Genomic DNA, 20,032 nt, shown 5'->3' with positions numbered 1-20,032 from the left:
GAAATTGCCATTAAATCTGGTAGATCAACTACATAGGCGTTGTGTTGTCAATTCTGTTTTGATAACTTTTCTAGCTTATTTATTGGAATGAAATATATCAGTACTGGTCTATTTTGACGTATCATTTTGGAATTATCACTAAATATATGTAAGTCTTCATCACATAAAATTATACCATATCATCATTACATAACATGTCATCATAATATGTCATATATGAGCAAATAATATATATAGGTCATATGCAAATAAAGTAAATAAGAAAAACACATTCTTAATGAAAAATAATAATAATATGTCATATGTGAGTATAGTAATAAAAAACTGGGTTTGAGATAAAAATAATAATGATTTGTTTACATACCGGCCGAAATCACCATACCTAATGAGCGGAAATGGATGGAATGAACTGAATTAGGCCAGAATTTAGAACGATATGGAATAAAGGGGTGATTTGTATCAGTTAACTAATAGGAATAGAATTTTCTGATAACATTGCCTTTTGTTTTGTTTTTGTTTTTGTTGGGGTTTTAGCATATTATACATTCCCACGGGAAATCTCTCTTTCGCCTAAAAGACCATAATCATGTCACCCTCTTTGAAGAGCTTGCTATGTCCATGTTTGTCAGTTGCTACTTTGTATTTCACATTGACTCTTCCAATTTTTGCTTGATCTCTGCTTGGATTGCTTGAACTTGTCTGTGCCATATTTTTAGTTGCTACACTTGTTCTAGGAATTTTAGGAAGGCGAACTAAATCTAATGCATGTTTTGGAGACCATCCATATACAATTACCAAAAAGGTGGTCAAGAAAATTCTACTTGTGTGTGTGATTGTGTGTAGTCTCATTGCTCAGGCTTGTCTCTACTAATATAATGTATCAAATTGTCCAAAGTCCTGTTAATGACTGAATCTGTTCATCTGTATGGGAATGTGTAATGCTGCTGAAGTTCAAAGAAGTATCAAACATCTGCCATATTGTCTTTCAAAAATGACATAGGAACTTGGAATCCCGGTTTGATGTAATAGATCCAGGAACTCTATGGAGTCGAACAATTTCTTTGAAAAATAACCTTGCGACATGTGATGCATGTGATGTTTCTTGCAAAAAATGAAGAGAGCCATCTTCAAGTACCTGTCAACTGAAACAAAACCAAATGCTAACTCCATTTGTGTCCAAAATAGGCCAGTCACAAAATCCACAGACAAATTTTCCCAAACTGTTTCAGGAATGTACAAATCGTTATTCTGAGAATAGCCTTCAGTTGTCTGGCAAGTAGAGGACTTCCTTACCAAATTTCCTACGTCTCTCTTCAAATGGGGTCAATATTACAATTCTTCTACACCAGCTATCATCTTATCAGTTATGTGTCTAGCAAGACCACCTCCATGCAAGTCATGAATTATCTTCTCTTGTAATGAAGTCCTAAAAATGCACAAACTGGTTCTCACGCATCAAGTAACTCTCAAAAATGTGAAATTCTTCAACAGGTTACTTTTGTGCTCATTTGGTTTGTGTTCATTTGGCCCCAATTTTAGGCCAGTCACAAAATCCACAGACAAATTTTCCCAAACTGTTTCAGGAATGTACAAATCGTTATTCTGAGAATAGCCTTCAGTTGTCTGGCAAGTAGAGGACTTCCTTACCAAATTTCCTACGTCTCTCTTCAAATGGGGTCAATATTACAATTCTTCTACACCAGCTATCATCTTATCAGTTATGTGTCTAGCAAGACCACCTCCATGCAAGTCATGAATTATCTTCTCTTGTAATGAAGTCCTAAAAATGCACAAACTGGTTCTCACGCATCAAGTAACTCTCAAAAATGTGAAATTCTTCAACAGGTTACTTTTGTGCTCATTTGGTTTGTGTTCATTTGGCCCCAATTTCACTAAAATCTTCACCCTCATGTTACAACTCATCCAAGCACTTGAAACCAACAATCCCGTTGCTCAGCTCTGGACTCACTCTAGACTAGTAGTTGACAGCTCCATCACACCAGTAGAGGAAATCACTCTCTGTGATCCTAGCACCACTGAAACAGAGGAGCATATCAAGGAACTCACTCGCCATGATCCAAGCACCCTTAACACCGAAGGATATCACTTGTCAAGATTTTCAAAACCAATAGAAATTGGTTGTGTTATTATTGGAAAGTTTTAGTTGTGTGTGTATAATTATCTCCTATGTTTCTTCTTTGTCTTTAAAATACCTTTTGTAAACTTGTGTATATAAGAAATACAATTCTTCTCTCTATCTCAACCTGTGAGATAAAAGATAGAATTTCTCAAAAATCTTTAGTACTTTGTTGCAAATGGGTTTCAAAGTGGTTCTCAAATCTTCCAAAATCGAGTGGTGACTTCTTCTCTCTGCCTTGGCCTACGAGGCTTGCAGTGTACTCTCGTCTCATGTGTAAGTGGGTCACATTAGTTAACCCGGTCTACTTCACTGTAATCCATCACTGCAGACCTTGATTGAAACCAATGGGGGTCTCGACTCTCGACTAGGATGCTCATAAGTCATGAGTATCCCCACTTGAACATTAAAAGACTAGACTGATTATTTCTATTTACCATGTTACATTACTCTTGAATTTAATTCAAAAAAGGGGAAAAAAATTCATAAGTTATATGAAGTTATTGTAGATCCTGATTAAAACCAATGGGGTCTTGACTATTAAATAAAGTCGTGTTATTCAAATGAATTTGACGATGCAATTTTACTATTATGCACAAATAGACTTTTTTCTTGTCTTTTTTGACGGGCATAATAGACATTTGATTGAAAGGTGTAAAAACTATTTTTTGTTGGTAAGTGATAGATTTTTTTTTTTTTTGTTTTTTTTTAATGAAGAAAAAAAAAACTTGGGTAAAATATCATTTTCGTCCCTAAACTATCACAAAAGTTCGTTTTTCGTCCTTAAACTTTCAAAAGTTCTAAGTTCGTTTTTTCGTCCTTAAACTTTCAAAAGTTCTATTTTCGTCTCTAAACTTTAAAAAGTTCTGACGGAGTGCTGACGTGGCTTGACAGAGTGCTGATATGGGAGGGACGAAAATCAATACGTTTGGCAAAGTTTAGGGACGAAAATAGAACTTTTGAAAGTTTAAGGACGAAAAATGAACTTTTGTGATAGTTTAGGGACGAAAATAGAACTTTTGAAAGTTTAAGGACGAAAACTGAACTTTTGTGATAGTTTAGGTTATCTTTTATTTTTAGCTAATCATAGACAACTTTAAAAAAAAAAAAAGGAAAAACAAAAATAGGTGTCTATGGAATATATTTTATTTTAGATTGGCATATAGTATAATATTATACTATAGTACTTAATGGTAGGGTCTTTAGGGTTTGAGGGATAGTCCAGTGATACTGACACTTGAGAGTTAACACCCTCTGTGATGCCTAGTGTGGTTCCAATCCCACCTCAGTTCTCCCACATTATTTACCAAGCAAAACAGTAAATTAAAATTGTATGGTCTATTTATTTTCCATGTGGGAATCTTAAACAATTACTTATGTCCAAAAAGAAGACCCAGCACTCTGCACTCGTTTCTTCAACACAGCTAGTTTCATGTCAAGTCAAGTTCTTTGGAAGCTGAATTATTCATTTTATATAATTATATTGTTATGTGAAAAAGGGCGTTGAATGATTTGAGGGCATGTCTATGTCATGTCACAATATATTTACGGGCAGCTCTTAATAGTACCTCTGCAATTTTTATTGCTTAGAATCTAGTGATCGTTATGCAATGAAGCTGACAAGGGCGGAGCCACCATAATCACATCGTTTTCCCCAGAAATTTTTATGTTCCACATCTCCTCGATCCATATCTCCTTTCAAATCATGCAAAAATTCAGAAGCTTCATAATGAATGGTGATGTAATTTTAGAACAATTGCCTCGAAATTAGGTAACAGTAAATTATTTTACTAATTGGCATGAGATTTATGAGGTTTTATTCCTTGCGGTCAGCAAATTTGGAGGTATAAGATGATATATTCAATGGGACTTTTTTATTATCATTTAAAATAATATTAAACTTCTTAATTTTTTTAAATCCATTTTTTTTATTTGCTTTTTTTTTTATTTAGAAAAAAATGCTAAAATTATAACAAATTTTATTACAAAAAACTTACAAATAATGTAGTAACGAATGTGATCAATAATACTTCAAGGTGATCAATAATACTTCAAGATGATATAATAAACAAGTATTTTAATGAATAATGAGGATATTATAAATTTTACAACTTAGGATTACAAAGATGTATCACCAATCAAGAAAAGCAATTAAAAAACGCATTTAATAGGTTGTTGAAGTTTACAAATCATATTAATTGCCACATTAATTTGTAAAGGCTATGAAGTAAAATTTATAGTATTTTTAGCATTTTTCTACTTAAATTACTTCTTGTTATTAGTAACACCTATGTATTTAAAGTTGTCTTATCTCAAGTATTACTCAATTATTTGAAACTTTTTAACAGTAAAGGGAAAATGTAAAACTAATTTTTTTTCCTGTATCCCCAAAGAAATATATATATATATATATATATTAAAATAAATAAATCAATATTTGCATTTTGGATGCATATTTCCTCTCTTTCACATAGAGGTGGACTATGGACCTCTATGTTTCCTCCCTCTTACATGAAAGTGAAAACATACATTTGATGCATGATATACCTTCTAAGGACCATGCGATGGCCTAGGCCTAAGACCAATGATGTACATTATACACTAAAAACAAGATGCTGATATATAAAGATTTATACGAATAGGATATTTCTTGATGTAAATCCAGTGCTTTTGCCATCTACAGCCAGACCTTCCAAAATTCTTTAAACCCAAAACATTTGCTCTAGGTGTTAATGTATTAAAAGTTCTGGTAATTCATAAAGTATTGGTAAAGATTTTATATGTTGTATGTATATCCACTATCCAGTGTCTTATTTAAAATATTAAATAATAAATTCATGAAATAAAATCTTAGGAGTGTGAAGTAGATAGACTCTCAGCAATGGGGTGGTATGAGCTTGGATTCCTCGCCATAAGCGCTTGGGTTTGAGTCTATCCATTAGGTGAGCTGGGCAAGTCTAAGCCCAGTGTTTAAAATACACTTGTGTGCCTGGTTTATGTGTAGAGAGTCCCACGCAACGCTGTAGAAGACATTATTCTCTCCCCTCTAAATTTTTTTTTATTACTAAAAAAAGAGAAGGAAAAAGGGGATAGAATCTCTTTATTTGACTTGAATAATCAGCACCTTGAGAAGCCAAATTATTGAGGTGGCTAAGTTTAAACCAAGTCTACCGTCATTGCTTGGCAACAAAAATGTGGTTTTTCCAGCTGTGGGGCAGTAGTAGCCTTCCTGCAAAGCAACAGTAGGCTGTTTTCTGCGAAGCTGTTTCAACATATAGGCAATTGTTTGCATGTACGAGTGAGAGAATACGATATCAATAATTTAATTACAAGCTGTACATGTGATGTGAATACGACAGCTACGAGAACCTGCCTGGAGTTGCTGCTGTTGCCATCAAAACATTAAACTTGTATGTCCTTTTTGGTAGCTCCAAAATGGACATATGATATTAGTGATAGAGAATTGATAAAAAGAAAATAATTTGGAAATATAAACTGTAAAATTTATGCAAAAACCTAGAAAGTATGGATATGAACATGGAAATGGGTACAACATAGTGATACAAGTAATTTTTAAAAAATTATAACATGAAATGGCTGATATGATACTAGTATGACACAAATATGATACGAGTACGGTACCTTAAATAAAGTGCCTGTGCTTCTTAGACAAAAACAAATTCTTGACTTTCCACAAGATATCTTCATTGACTCTCTCTCTCTAGTTTATCTTTGACATGAAAAATCAGATTGTTTGTTTGACTAATTAATGTTTATCTGTCATTCTAGATCAAAATCTAGTTTCCCTTAGAGATAGTCACCTTCTTTTAAGGAAAAAGTTAATGGATGTCCTAAAGGTATTTGTGAATTATTTTAGGAAATATTTTATATGAAAAGAAAAAAAACAATTAATATTTTGACAATTTTTTTTTTCTATTTTTCATAAAAGTAACATCAAAACTTTTCTAAAATAATTAATTAACATACCTAAAGACATCCATTAATATAACCATTCTTCTAATTTTTAACAAAATGGACCCACTATTTTGAAGCTCCAGTGAGTCAGGTAGAGTACATTATTCATCCTCTCTTTTCTAAATTCGATAATTTCTCTACAACGGGACAGAATTCATAATTGAACCACTTGGTGATCTGTATGGAACATTATAACATGTAATTAATGTTATTTGTCCCAATTCTTCAACCATGGAAATGACATATTTTTGTAAAATTAAATCAATCTAATTAACCCGGTCCCCACATCTTCATAGACTTTTCCCCGAGTCTTCAAGTTCGACCTCTTTGTAATTTTGTATAATCTTTAATGGATTCATGGCCAATTGGGATTGATTTCGAACTTACAATTATTGACCCTTTAAAAAAAAATTTAATTTAAATTTAAATCATTGGATAATAATATATATGTTGGTTCATACTTGGGCAAACCTGTGGATAATGAACGTTCTAAATTCTTTATTTGTTGCTTAAGGAATATACTTTAAACTAAATAAATACATTTAATAAAGATGCTCATGCGTAGGCACAAATAGCATGTAATATTCTTTCTGAATTAGTTTGGTTTAGAAGAAAGAAAATTATGTAAATAAAATAATAAAACACATTGCATACTGCATCCACATCATGTCACACGTCATTTTTTTCTTCTGGGTACCCAAAGTTATTTATATAAAAAAAAAAAAAACCAAAAACAGATGCGTGGCATATTGTAATTGATGTAGCGTGAAATGCACTATAAGGATTTGTGTTCATAGTTTAGAGTAATCTCTATTCTCTAGCCACACAAAATGATGTTTGAAGTTTGTAGTGAGCAATTGACATTGGTGGGGTGATTTTTAGCCAACACGTGTTTTTTTCTCCTATAATATTTCTCTTCAGAAAATGTTTCACTCCAACTCCAAATATATTTAAAGCTATCTTGATCAAACTCATGAGGTGGAGATTAAATAGACTATTCATGTATAATTTTAGTTTTTCTATAAAAAAAAATGTATAGTTTTAATTACATAACTTTTATAATGAATTATATGACTTGTTTAAATAATACAAATGAATAGTTTTATAAATCGTGTAATGGATTGAAAAAGATAGTTTCAAACACATTTGGACTTATGGTTGCTAAAATAGTTGCCTTGCCGCTTCAACCACAACCTTTGGGAAAGGAATATTAACCTTACAAATAAAAAATGCCTAAATAATGTCCCCTTGAGAATCTAAAATTCGCAACTACTACTTTAAGCAATAGATCATTTTAATCCTCTTATTATGGCGATTTTCTTTTTGTAAATTTATGTAGCACTAATTAGAGTCCAATTACAATAACGAATTAACTACAAATTTGATTTGAAGGACAAAAATCCTAACACAGAGGTTAAATGGGTTGTAGAAGTGTGTTTCTGTCAAAATCTCCAGTATACTTATCTTTGAGGTGGAGTTCCTAGTCGTCTTTTTGAGTGCCAAAAGAACCCTCTCAAAAATTATTTCCATCCTCTTGGTACCACCACAACAACAACAGCAACAAAACAAAAGGGGAAGACACATTATTGAAGGGGTCTAGTAGGTACTAGATGGAAATCATGGATTTAGTTGAATGTGTTTCATGTGTCCAACCAAAGATTTTATTCACCCAATAGTAAATTTTACTCACCAATAGTAAAACCCTGGAAATAAAGCGGCTCTTATAGATAGTACATGTTACAAATAGTTTTCTTTTGCAACAAATTAAACTTATTTTATTTTGTAGAGTAAAATTCATGGGCAAATTTGTCAATCAAAAGATTGAAAAGGACCTTATTAAAAAAAAAAAAAAAAAAGATTGAAACGGGCGGGTCAATAAATGTGGAAATGTGAGGATTAATAGCATAAAGATATAAATGTTGCATCTCTTTCTTATCCCTGTAAACCATTAATAACAACATCAATGGTCCAATCAAAAAAAAAAAAACAACATCAATGGTATCCTGTGAACTGTGTTAGGATAAATGGTGACCACAGACGTAGATACGTGTCTCCATTATGTATTTTCTTTTTCTAGAGGCTTCCAACCGCGTGCTTTGGTGCTTCCTCCTTCTTTTGTTGGTGGTGCTCATTGACTCACAGTCGCAGAATAAAGTTGTAGTGCTTTTTAATTTTATTCTTCAATGAGGAAAATTCTCTCCTTTCATATAAAATCATTGCAGACTTTTATGTACAGTTGGTAATGCGTTTACAAAGACCATAACACAGACACTCAATTCATTTATAGACTTAATTGAAGCAACAATGGGGGTGGACTTTTGATAGCTAGCTAGCATTCCAGCAACCCTTTGTTTCTTGATTTATGGCAAAGTGTGTGATTTGAACATATGAGTCCAAACTGTCTTGACAGCTTACTGCTCATTATTCTAAAGTCAAATTATTGTGGTTTATATATCTTATACACAAACGGCAAGTTAGCAGTATGAAGGATGGGCAAGGATTTGCTACAAAATAATGGCCTGTTTGGATGTTTAAAAAAGGAGGGGGAGTAGAGTAGAGGGAGGGAGAGTAATCTAATTACCTTGTTTGAAAGTTTTTTAAGGAATGAGGGGGAGGGGTTTGGAGGGGTTTCAACTCCCTCTAGCCCCCCATTTTTAATTCCTCCAAATTGGAGAGATTTGGAGGGAGAGTAGAGTACATAAACTATTGACCAAGTAAATTACCTAATTTACTCTTATTATATTAACAAAATTACACAAGAGGAAGGGCTAATTACTCCCTTCCCCCTTACTAATTTTAAAAACATCCAAACAAGGTGGAGGGGAATCATTTTCCTCTACTCTCCTCCCCACTACTCCCCTCCCCTCTACTCCCCTCTACTCTCCTCCCTCTCTAAACTTCCAAACAAGCCATAAGTTTGCAGCAAATCTTGCAAAATAATGATGTGTTAATATCTGAGAACAATACTTGTGCAAAATTCAACACCTTGCCTGCCCTAGGTAGGTGTTGTTCTCAAATCTTGACATATTACTATTTTGTAGGATTTTGTTTGCAGCAAATCTTTGCCCACATTAAAAATAAAAAGCTTACTCCTCTAATGAAATAGAATATGTAGTGTGTCGTTAATTAAAAAAAAGAATATATGATCTATCAAATTCTATCCACTGCACCATCAATTCATGGGATTTCTAGAGTGTCTTATGAACAAGGAATAGAATAATTAGACCGAAGGTTGAGACTCCACAATAACTTTTAATGCAATATGGAGCACACTTAGTGATTTATTTTACATCAACTCAATTATAATTTGGTCGGGTGGTGTTCCAAAGTTCTTTCAGGCCCCCCAAAAAAGGAATGGCCATTTAGAATCACACTGACATATTCTAGTTCATTAGCCAAATAAGATATTATTTATTCACTTTTTCAATCAAGAACACACTTATGACTTACCTAGCGTTTTATTTTAGGGGAAAAAGAAAACAAAAGATTCCCTAAACTTGAGTAAAATTAAACTGACTATTTATTCTTTATTAAGTCCCTGAACTTTTGAAATGACTAAATTGATCATATTGTTATTAATCTATATATTAGCAAATTCAAATAAATATTTTATTAAAATGAATAACTTGCTCTTCACATGATATATTTTCCATCCAATTCTTGATGCTCGCATGATGTGTTTTGCATCCAATCCTATTAACAAAATAGTAACATAATGATACCATTACGATAGACAATCATAGAATAAGATATATAGTTACATACAAATAGTTTTATAAAATTAATTTTACTTCTCTTTCTTAAAAATAAAGAGGTAAAAAAAAAAAGTTGATCTATAGTAAATATAAGATTTATAAGAATTAACCCTAGAAAAGAATTAATGTTATATACCAAGATCCTTGTAACTTGGTAGTGTTCTCTCTCATCTCCAGGAACTAGGGTTTGAATCCCCTCCTCCATTTGTTGTAAAATTGAATTATATATGTATGTGTGTGGGTGTTTAGAGACACTAACAAATTTACTACATAAAGCAAATAAACTAATGTGTTACCAATCATAAAAAAAAAGTAATTCAAAAATTCATTTATTAGGTTGGTGAAGTTCACAAATCATATTCATGGCAACATTAATTTATAAACATTTTGTAGTAGTTTTAGCATTTCCTTTTTACTAAATAAGTTTTACAAATTGATGTCACCAATCACAAAAAACACTTTATACATTTATTTATTATGACGTTGAAGTGATACATATTTACTATCAATTTCTAAATCTTTTTATGGTAAAACTAATGGTAATATTAACATTTTTTCATTATGATTTCATGAAATTTGGTTTAGAGAATTCATATTATCCTTGGTATCCAAAATCCTAGGAATGTGATGCTTGGAATCTAAATGCCTAGGGATGTATGGCGGCTTAATGCATTTGGGTGCCTTAAGTGAAAACTAAATCGAGGCCTTATATATATATATATATATATAAATATGAATTTAAAAAAAAAGTTAAATATTACTTAAACTCTATTATTTTGTTTTAGATGCAAAATTACTAATTAATCATGTAGAATGAGAATTAGTAAAACTGTTGTGAAAAATGTTGTGATTTTTTTTTTTTTTTTGTATTGCTCTTTTTTAGAAGTGTTACATTCACAACATTTTTATAACAAATTTTAGGTGTTAAGTTTTTCTAGTTCTAATTTGAACTCACCATTAAAATTATTATTTTGTCCCCCACAAATATATGCAGTGACAACTTGACACTTATGATTTGTTGTAAAAAATGTTGTGGACGTGACATTTCTTTCTCTCTTTTTTCTTATTCTTCATTTGATAATCTATTGGCTTATATTTGGGTTGAATTAACCATATTGGTTAAAATTTGGGGGATTTTTCTACTTGGAGGCTTTAGTTGACTACCTCATTTGCCTATACCATAGAACCAGCCTTGGATGTAACTATATATTACTATGTTTGGTTTGATTAAAAATCTACTAGGATTCTCAGAAATAAGAGATTCTTATGTTTGGTTTATTTCATGAAATCTTATAAGGGTTAGTTATTCTTTCCAAAATATACTTAGATTTATAAACGCAATCTCAAGTCACTATTTTGGTTCTTCTCAAAAAAAAAAAAGGGTCACTATTTTGGTATCTTCCTACAAATAGATAATGAGAAAATTAATATAAACTATTATAAAGCAAGTCAAATTTATTAAAACAATGGTCTAACATTTTTGTATGACACGTAGACATCAAAATTTTTAAGATGTATTAATAGTTGTTTGCTTAATCATGATTAATATTTTTGATTAATTCAATTTTTAAGTGGTGATGTGTTGATAATGGGTCAGTAAACAAGCTTGGACTCTATGAGATTGAGCCACATGTCAAGTCCTCTAAGTTGTTTAACTCACCTAGAAATGATGTGTCATGACTTGCAAGCCAATTGAAGCCATGATGCAGCAACAGATGAAAAGTTTTATATGGAAATTTTAATTAAATACAAGACCAAAATTTAAATTCAAATTCAAAGTTTGTAATTAAGTCTTGGTAAGGGAAATTCCAAAGTAAATTACTATTTAGTTGCTTATAAATTGAGGCTTCTTAAAACACACAAACATTTGGGGAATTCCTTTGAAGACTCATTCAAAATCAAGGCCTATTCATTACTCTTCAAATCAAAGTAGGAATTTTCCTTTAACTTTCTTTTGATTTAGTTCGAGATCAAGCTGATGGCCCTCCACTTCAAATCAAGTACTTTCAGTTGGAAGATATCAAGAAATGATTCGAGATCAAGTTCCATAGCTCTTGAATCATAATCTGCAGCAGGGATCAAGCCAACTTCCACTGGCATTAAATAAACACTCTTCTTCACATCTAGTTTGAAGATATATCATATCAATAAAGATTAAAGGTAAAGATTCATAGCCCCTGCATCGTAAAGTTTAATTTGCTGGAGATTGAATCAAAAGATTTCATTATATATATATATATATATTTTTTTTTTGTAATGAATTATATAGAGAATTGTACTCACCTTAATACAAATTGATTATTTGTTACGCTCTTTGTAACTGTATCATTTATCACCATGAAATTTGCATGTACAGAAACTGTTTAAACTCTAAAGCCTTTATCATCCACCGAATATCTAGACTGAAAAACTTTTACAAACTTCATAATGAGTTTCTTACTTTCTTATAATTAATATACAAAAGGAAAGTAAGAAAAGAGAATGCGATGAAGTCGGTGTTACCTTTATCACACAGCTTCAGCAAAAAACATAACCACTTGCTAGTTACTACAATCAACAAGAAAAAGACAAAAATGGCAAAGCAAGTCTGGATCAGTCTAATTTGGTGCTTCTCAAGACTCTAAATTACGAGAAAGTTTGTAGTCACAAAAAATTTGTTAAAATTTTTTACAACCCTGTTGATATGACAGATTATTAGTAAGAAGGAAAAAAAATTGTTAAATGTGTTCAAATAAAACGACTAAAATTTTGTCAACTCAATCGTAAAAATTTTGTGTGTTTAATATATTCATCATTGTGATCCTCGTGATTAGGCTATAGATCACAAATTTGGTGGGAGACAAAACTACTTGCGTGCAGGCATGATAGCACTCTATAATGTGTGAGTGTGCAACTTAAGCTAAGGACCCACTAAACACAGTGCGTACGTACGGCAGTGAGCTCTTTACATCCCCTCTTTTTTTAGTCATTCCAAATTATAATAAGACAATGTTTTCCGCTATGTTAGTAGGAGAAATCTCTTACAGTTTACTATATAATAATTTATACGAATTATTTTAAATTTTTTTTTATTTGAGCCGACGGAGAAATCTCTCTCAATCTACTAAATAATGATCTATAAAACTATTCACACGTGTTCTTTTAAAAAATTAACCCGAATAGTTAAATAAGCCGTGTAACTAAAAGTCCGCTTGAATGGTCTCCAAGTCATGATTGGTAAACCTTTTTCCTTACAATGGAGGGCCCATAAGAAACTGGGACAAATCAGCACCACAGCCCTTTGCTAGGCTAGGCCTCCCCCTATTTCTGTTTTTATTCTTTGGTGAGAAACGATTCTGTAACTAGTCGACACACAGCAGTTTCAGGCCTTTGAAATTTTTGGAATCAAGACAACCTAAATTATGACTCTGAAGTCTGACCTACTATGACTCTTTATGGCACTAATGAAATCAATTAATTAAGTGGCACATAATCTCTGTATCCGATGAACATGCATATGGTGGTGGAAATTTCCCTCTTTTTATACTTAGTTTATCCTTCTTTAATTGTACTACAAGATAATGTAAACATCAATAATCCCATGCAATGTTATTAGGGGGAAACAAAATATTTCTAATCTTTCCAAGTCATGGTCTCTCATGAGGTTCAAATAATGACTTCACGGTAATGGTATATTTTATGGTAGCTTATATTTATGGTTCAAATATCACATTTCTCTCCCTAACAACTCACCTATCTAATAAATTAAGTCATCATATCTTGATAGCGATCTAATTATAATGCGACACCAAATTAATGATTATTCAAGAAAAGCAAGAAATAAGAAGTGTGGTCATGTTAGAAGTATTATAAATATGTACACATTAAAATACAATACTAAAAGACCTGTATCTAAAAATTTATACATAATTTTTTGTGCATTAGGAATCAACCAGGGCCGGCCCTAGGCCTAGGTCTCCTACTAGAGAAAGGACCACAATTCTGGGGGAGCAAGTGATTTTTTTTAAAATTTATTTATAAAAACAATATTTTTTCAGATATTAAAAAAAAAAATTTGTAATACATTTTTTCTCCACTTTTAAGAAAAGCCTAAAAAAAATTTAGTGATGCTAAAAATAATACAAATTTTATTACATAGGCTTTACATATAGATGTGTCACCAATCAAAAGAAGTAATTTAAATAGAAAAATGCTAGAGATTTTATAAATTTTACTACATAGCTTTCACAAATTGATGTGATAATGAATATAATTGATGAACTTCAACAACCTAATAAATGCACGTTTGAATATTTCTTTGGGCAATAATTATCATATACTTGTTATTGCACACTCAGTGTACAAACATTGCCATATGAACTCAAATTGTGTTTTGAATTTTTTTTTTTACGATTTCATAATTTTAACTAAAATCATGTTTTTAACATGATTTCAAATAGAATGTGTATAGAGTGTGCAGTAGTGAGTGTGTGATAATATTTTCACTTATTTTATTTTTATTTTGTAATTAGCGATAAATCTTTGTAAACCTCATATTGTAAAATTTGTAGTTTCCTTAGCATCGTTCATTCAAATATTCATTTATTATTTTTTTGAAATGTCACTGATTACATTTATAATCACATTAATTTGTAATTTTTTGTCTTAAATTTTTTTACATATCCTCCAAAAAGATTAATAGAGTTTTAGCTTAATTGGCATGAAGTGAATTAGTCATATTAAAAAGGGAAAAAAAAAAAAAACTTCAATATAAAACACTGGCTAAATATTATTTATGTGATTAATTATAAAAATGGCCATTTAAAATTAGCTGTCTTGACTTGAGCCGGCCCTAGTGTCAACAAACATGTTGATGGCATAAAATCTCTATGCACTTAGGTGTAAACATACCAAGATATATTCTCCAAAATTTCCTTCCCTTCCCTATATATCAACCTCACACACCCCTATACTCACAAAACCTGTGTCTCTCTCTCTCTCTCATTTCTTGTTCCTTCCTCCTGTGTATCGTTCCACTACAGTAAACACACACACACACTAGAAAGAGCCATGGCTCTCTCACGTGCCATGCTCGTGCTAACCCTGTCACTCACACTCATTGCATCCTCCATTGCCCAAGGTCCATCATCAGCACCTAGTAGCTCCATCGCCATGCCACCAAGCACCACCAAAGTCACTCCTTCACCAACCACAACAGCCATGCCACCAACCACCACAGCAACCCCTCCAACAAGCACTGCAACTCCTCCCACCACCACAGCCACACCACCATCATCTATTTCCTCACCTCCAGCTATGCCTCCTGCAGTTTCATCAACCCCACCAACGGCAAGTCCTCCAGCTGAAGGCCCAACAATCTCGGCGACCCCAAGCCCAACTGGTACCTCACCACCTTCACCACCAGGTGAAGCGCCATCTTCACCACTGCCATCTACACCAGCTTCTTCTTCTCCCCCACCGTCGACCATTGCAGGGCAACCAGCAGAGGCCCCTTCCTCATCTCCAAGCAAAGGAACTAGTGTTCGTGGAATCAGCGTGGCTATGCTAGCATTGTTTGGAGGGATTGCACTCCTTAATGCTTAATTATTAATGACACCATGCTAGGGTCATTGTTTAAATTCATGTAGATTAATTATGATACTTATTTGTGTATTCAATTTTTTTTTTTTTTTTTTTTTTGTTTTTGTTTTTTCTTTCCTCGTGGATGATTCTTGGGAGCTGATCCATTTGTGATTTTGTGAGAGTAGGAGATGGGTTTGGAGATTTATCAGATTTTACAGCTCTTTTGTAGCATTTTGACTTAGCTGAATAAGAGGGACTTTCGATTCCCGTTTGTGTTTTTAAGTGTGAGATTTTAGGAAAATCTAAAGCTATTACCAATTCATCATAAAAGGCTTATAAACTGCCCTGATAATTGATAATAAATATGATTGGTGTTACAATGATAACATAATTATTATTATTATTATTATTTTATTTTAATGACAGGTAGCATAATAATTAATAAATCTTATGTCGGTAAATTTTATTACTTTCAGCACCACATGCACTACATTTTATATATACTAGCTAGCTAAAAGAAAATGACATCCTGATTTTTCTATGAAGATAGAAAGGTACAGTTTCAGTGTCGGTTTCACTTGGTTAGCTTAATTAGAAAAGTAAATTAAGCATTGGTTTTAGAAATGGGATGACAAAGAAATGAACCAAGTTGCTATCTGCCTCACTGACTCAGCTTGCTATAAGCTCCAATTACTAGCTAGTTTAAACATGCTTTATTTATTTATTTACTTTAAGAACTAGTTGTTGTTAAATTTTTTTTACACAAAGTTTCCAATAATATTACTTTAGAGTAAAAAACACATAGAGGAATGAATAATGACATTAAAAGCATTTGTTCCAAAAAAAAAAAAAAGTAGTTGGCTACGAATAGGGGTAGATGGGAGGTTTGATGAATGGGTGTGAATCAGTGAATGGGTGTAGTAGTACAAGAAGAAGTAAGTGGTGGCCCTGGTGGGGAAGGAATGGATGAAGAAAAAGTTAGGTGCCAGCTGTTAAGATTGAATTATGTGGAAGAAAGATGGGAGAGGTGAAAATGCTTTTGGAAATGGGGGAAGGAGTTCTTTGGACTTTATTGAGTGCGGGGTGAAGGAGAGAATTGGGCATTTTTTTTTTTTTTTGGGTTGTGGTGGCAGCATATATAAGGGAGGCGATGATTGATTGTTTGGCTGTGGGGCTTGTGACAAATCAATATGACTAGGAAAGTGATGCGCACATGGTTTCTTTGCCCCACAAACGTATGTGCTTTGAGAGAGAGAGAGAGAGAGCGAGAGAGAGAGAGAGACAGAGTGAGAGAGATTTTTTTCAAGTTTCTAACATCAGTATAAAAAAAATTCTCATACCACTACAATGATCAAAAGAACTCAATTCCCAAAAATTCTTTTATCCTTACAACTCAATCTAAAAATAAAACATGGCTTTACTCCAATGCACTCCAAAGCCGACATAATATGAAAGCATATCTAATTTTTGTCACATGTTCAAATCGTGTCAGTCGTAGTGCATTAGAACGCTGAAACCAAACCTTATCTAAAATAAAAAATGTTAACATGAACCCTTCAAAACAGTGTCAAGCACATTATTACCTATATACCACCATTCTGTTCACTTTCTAGCTTTGCAACATTCCTTTATTATAATTTACTTTCTATTTTCTAAGGCTCATTATTAGATATTTCTCTTATAACACATGAGTGTTAAGAGTCTAGTAATTTAACTACACTTTATGGGGTTTAAGTTTTTAGGAAGGAGCTTCACACATATATACACTTATATTAGACTAGAATAGAAATTCTATTTTGTATAAAAAAAAAAAAAAAAAAACTAAAATATCTAAGATTTAAATATTTCCTCCAATTAAAAAAAAAAAAGAAATAGAAAAGAAAAAGAAAAAAAGGGATATCTAGTCATCATGGATGACAACGGCCAAAGAATTTTTCCATTAATGCCTATAGAGAATATTTTTGAGAGAAGACAATAGATATAGTATATAAGAGTGATAAGTTTATATAATTAAACTAATAAATGATAAATAATTATTAAATATTGTCACATACTCACATCCATACTAAAAATAAAAAAAATATAAAACAAATGTGTGTAAATAGCCTTTTTGATAACTGTAAATGGAAAAAAGAAAAGCAGTTAGAGATATAAAAAGATTCACCAATTCAATCTTATAAAATGTAAGGAATAAATTTTATACCCTATTTCCACAACGCAGCCCTATTTCTTTGCCTACTGTAAATTACTATTTACCTGTATATTTTACCCCGTAAAACTCATTCTATCCTGTGATCAATAGGCACTTGAGCAAAATAAAGTATAGATGCATTGCCCAAAAAGACAGATTCTCATATAATTTTCAAAAGGTGTTGTTTCAAGAAAGTGAATATCAAAGCATTGGATTCCTTTAAAAAGAGCTATATGAATAAGAAACTATAAGAATCATTGTCCTCTTTTATATCTTTGCCTTTATTCAGAAAGACATGATACCATCCACAACCACAACTATGTTTGTTAAAAAACTAAAACCTTAGAAATATTGCCTACTCCTTATAAAACTTTACCGAGTCAAAGTAAATAGTCATGGTGGCTTTTGAATTCTGAGTCCAATTGTTGAGATAACATTGGCAAATCACAAAATGACACTGCCTCCCTCTCCTAGTTTATTTATTTAGGACATTATTTTGATCATGATTGGTTTCTATCTCTTTTCACTTGGGGCCCAAATGTCACTCAAGCCTTTAATAGCGACAAAACCCACATGTTAGCTGTTTGTTTCCTTAGTTTTCCTGATATTGTCGTCTTACCTATGCTTAAAATATAAAGGATAAGTCTCTTTAATCTTTATCGCAGGGAGTTGAGTAATACTAGAAACATAACAATTAGGCCCACTAATGATATATATATATATATATATATTTTTTATTTATCAGTAATAACTTGTCACCTCTGTAATTATAAATTTTTTTAGTGTCTCTAGACTTATTGATGCTATGAATGAGGATTTTGGCTCTCTTTGTGTAGGTGTTTGAGAGTGTGTTGGAATTAGAATTACCACCGAAGGGAATTTGGGCACAACTTTCAAGTTATTGATCTTTTCGTATAAAGGCAAAAAAAAAAAAATTATTTATTTATTTATGTTTTGGCAAATAATATAAATTTTTGTCATTTTTGGATATAAGTTAGCTTCTTCTTTTTTTTCCCACAAATTTAACATAAAAGTTACTAAAAATTATATATTTTAATACTCCCTCCGTCTCACTTTTTTTATCCTTTATTCCATTTTGAGATGTCCCAAAATATTGTCCTGTTTCTAAAAATAAAAGTCATTAATTTACTAATGTTCTTATTATACCCCCTATTAATTTACTAATTCAATTTTTTGATAAATTTTTTTAAAGGTAGTTTTAAAAATTTATATATTTTTAAAAAGTAGACAAGATAATAAATAATATTCCTTTAAAAATGTTAACTTTTTAAACAAGATAAAAAAAAGTAAGATGAAGGGAGTAAATACTTCCTGAATAAACTACTGAAAACTTCAAGGGCCCAAACGGACTCATAGTCAGGTCGGATAATGCATAGGTAGGCCTTCAGTTGGGCTCTAGCCCACCAATCAGGTGACAAGACAATGAACGTTACTCGGCAGATTTTTTCTCTTTGGATTCCATTATACGATTACTTGAAGTTATCGAGGTAAGAGTAAAGCACTATTTTCAGCTAGTTTGGGCCATTTCATCAGTGATGATGCCCATATCTGCCCCATTCGATGATGCTACGAATGCACTGGCTATGATAATATCAACAATAGCATTTCAGCAAGTCTTAGCCAGGGGAAAAAAAAAAAAAAAAATCTATAATAAGTTGTAGAGTCTTAAGGAGAATTAGGTGGGAGCGGCCTGTGCAAGGGTGGAAGAAATTGAACACTGATGGGGCATGTAGTGAGCTTCATGGCATGGCTGGTGTGGGGGAGTGGTGAGAAATGAGGATGGGCAATGGGTAGTTGGTTTTAGTAAGCGGATTGAAGTCACCAACAGCTTTGCCGCTGAATTGTGGGGGTTGCGTGAGGGTCTCAAACTGTGCTGCGATTTGAATATTCATTGTCTTGTAGTTGGGATGGATGCCAAGGCTATTGTTGATGTGTTACGAAATGCAGATTATGCTAACAACATTATATCACCTATTCTGGAGGATTGCAGGCAGCTGCTTACTCGCTTCCATCAAGTTCATATTAACTATTGTTTCTGCCAAGCCAATCAATGTGCTGATGGTTTAGCTAGGATGAGCTATAGAATGTCTACTGATTTTCTTATTTATGATAGTCCGCCTATGGACATTTTTGATGTGTTTGAGGGTGACCTCAATGGAATGTATTTTAATAGAATATGTCCTGAACCTTGTTCTGGTGTTTAGTTTTTAATATTATCGCCTTTTCATANGGAAAAAAAAAAAAAAAAATCTATAATTTAGGTTTTAAATATAATACTAAAAAGACGTGAAAAATAATTATTAAATTTCATTGACCAAAATGAGTTCTAATTAGTTCAAACGGTAAAATTTCTGATAGTTGAATAAGAGATCTGAGGTTCAATCATTGTCT

At 32.3% G+C, this 20,032-nt stretch overlaps 1 protein-coding gene across 1 annotated transcript; it reads left to right on the top strand.

Annotated features, from left to right (window-relative positions):
• Window positions 1-14,780: 14,780 nt before the first annotated feature.
• Window positions 14,781-15,711, top strand: LOC112036281 (lysine-rich arabinogalactan protein 19). Its single transcript, XM_024069091.2, has one exon. It carries the CDS (start codon window positions 14,917-14,919, stop codon window positions 15,448-15,450), a length of 534 nt encoding a protein of 177 aa, XP_023924859.1. The 5' UTR covers window positions 14,781-14,916; the 3' UTR covers window positions 15,451-15,711.
• The last annotated feature ends 4,321 nt before the right edge of the window (window positions 15,712-20,032 follow it).

This window comes from Quercus suber, unplaced genomic scaffold (genome assembly GCF_002906115.3).
Source record: "Quercus suber isolate HL8 unplaced genomic scaffold, Cork oak 2.0 scaffold_97, whole genome shotgun sequence".
Taxonomy (NCBI): domain Eukaryota; kingdom Viridiplantae; phylum Streptophyta; class Magnoliopsida; order Fagales; family Fagaceae; genus Quercus; species Quercus suber.
This window is presented reverse-complemented; position numbering and strand designations above follow the sequence as displayed.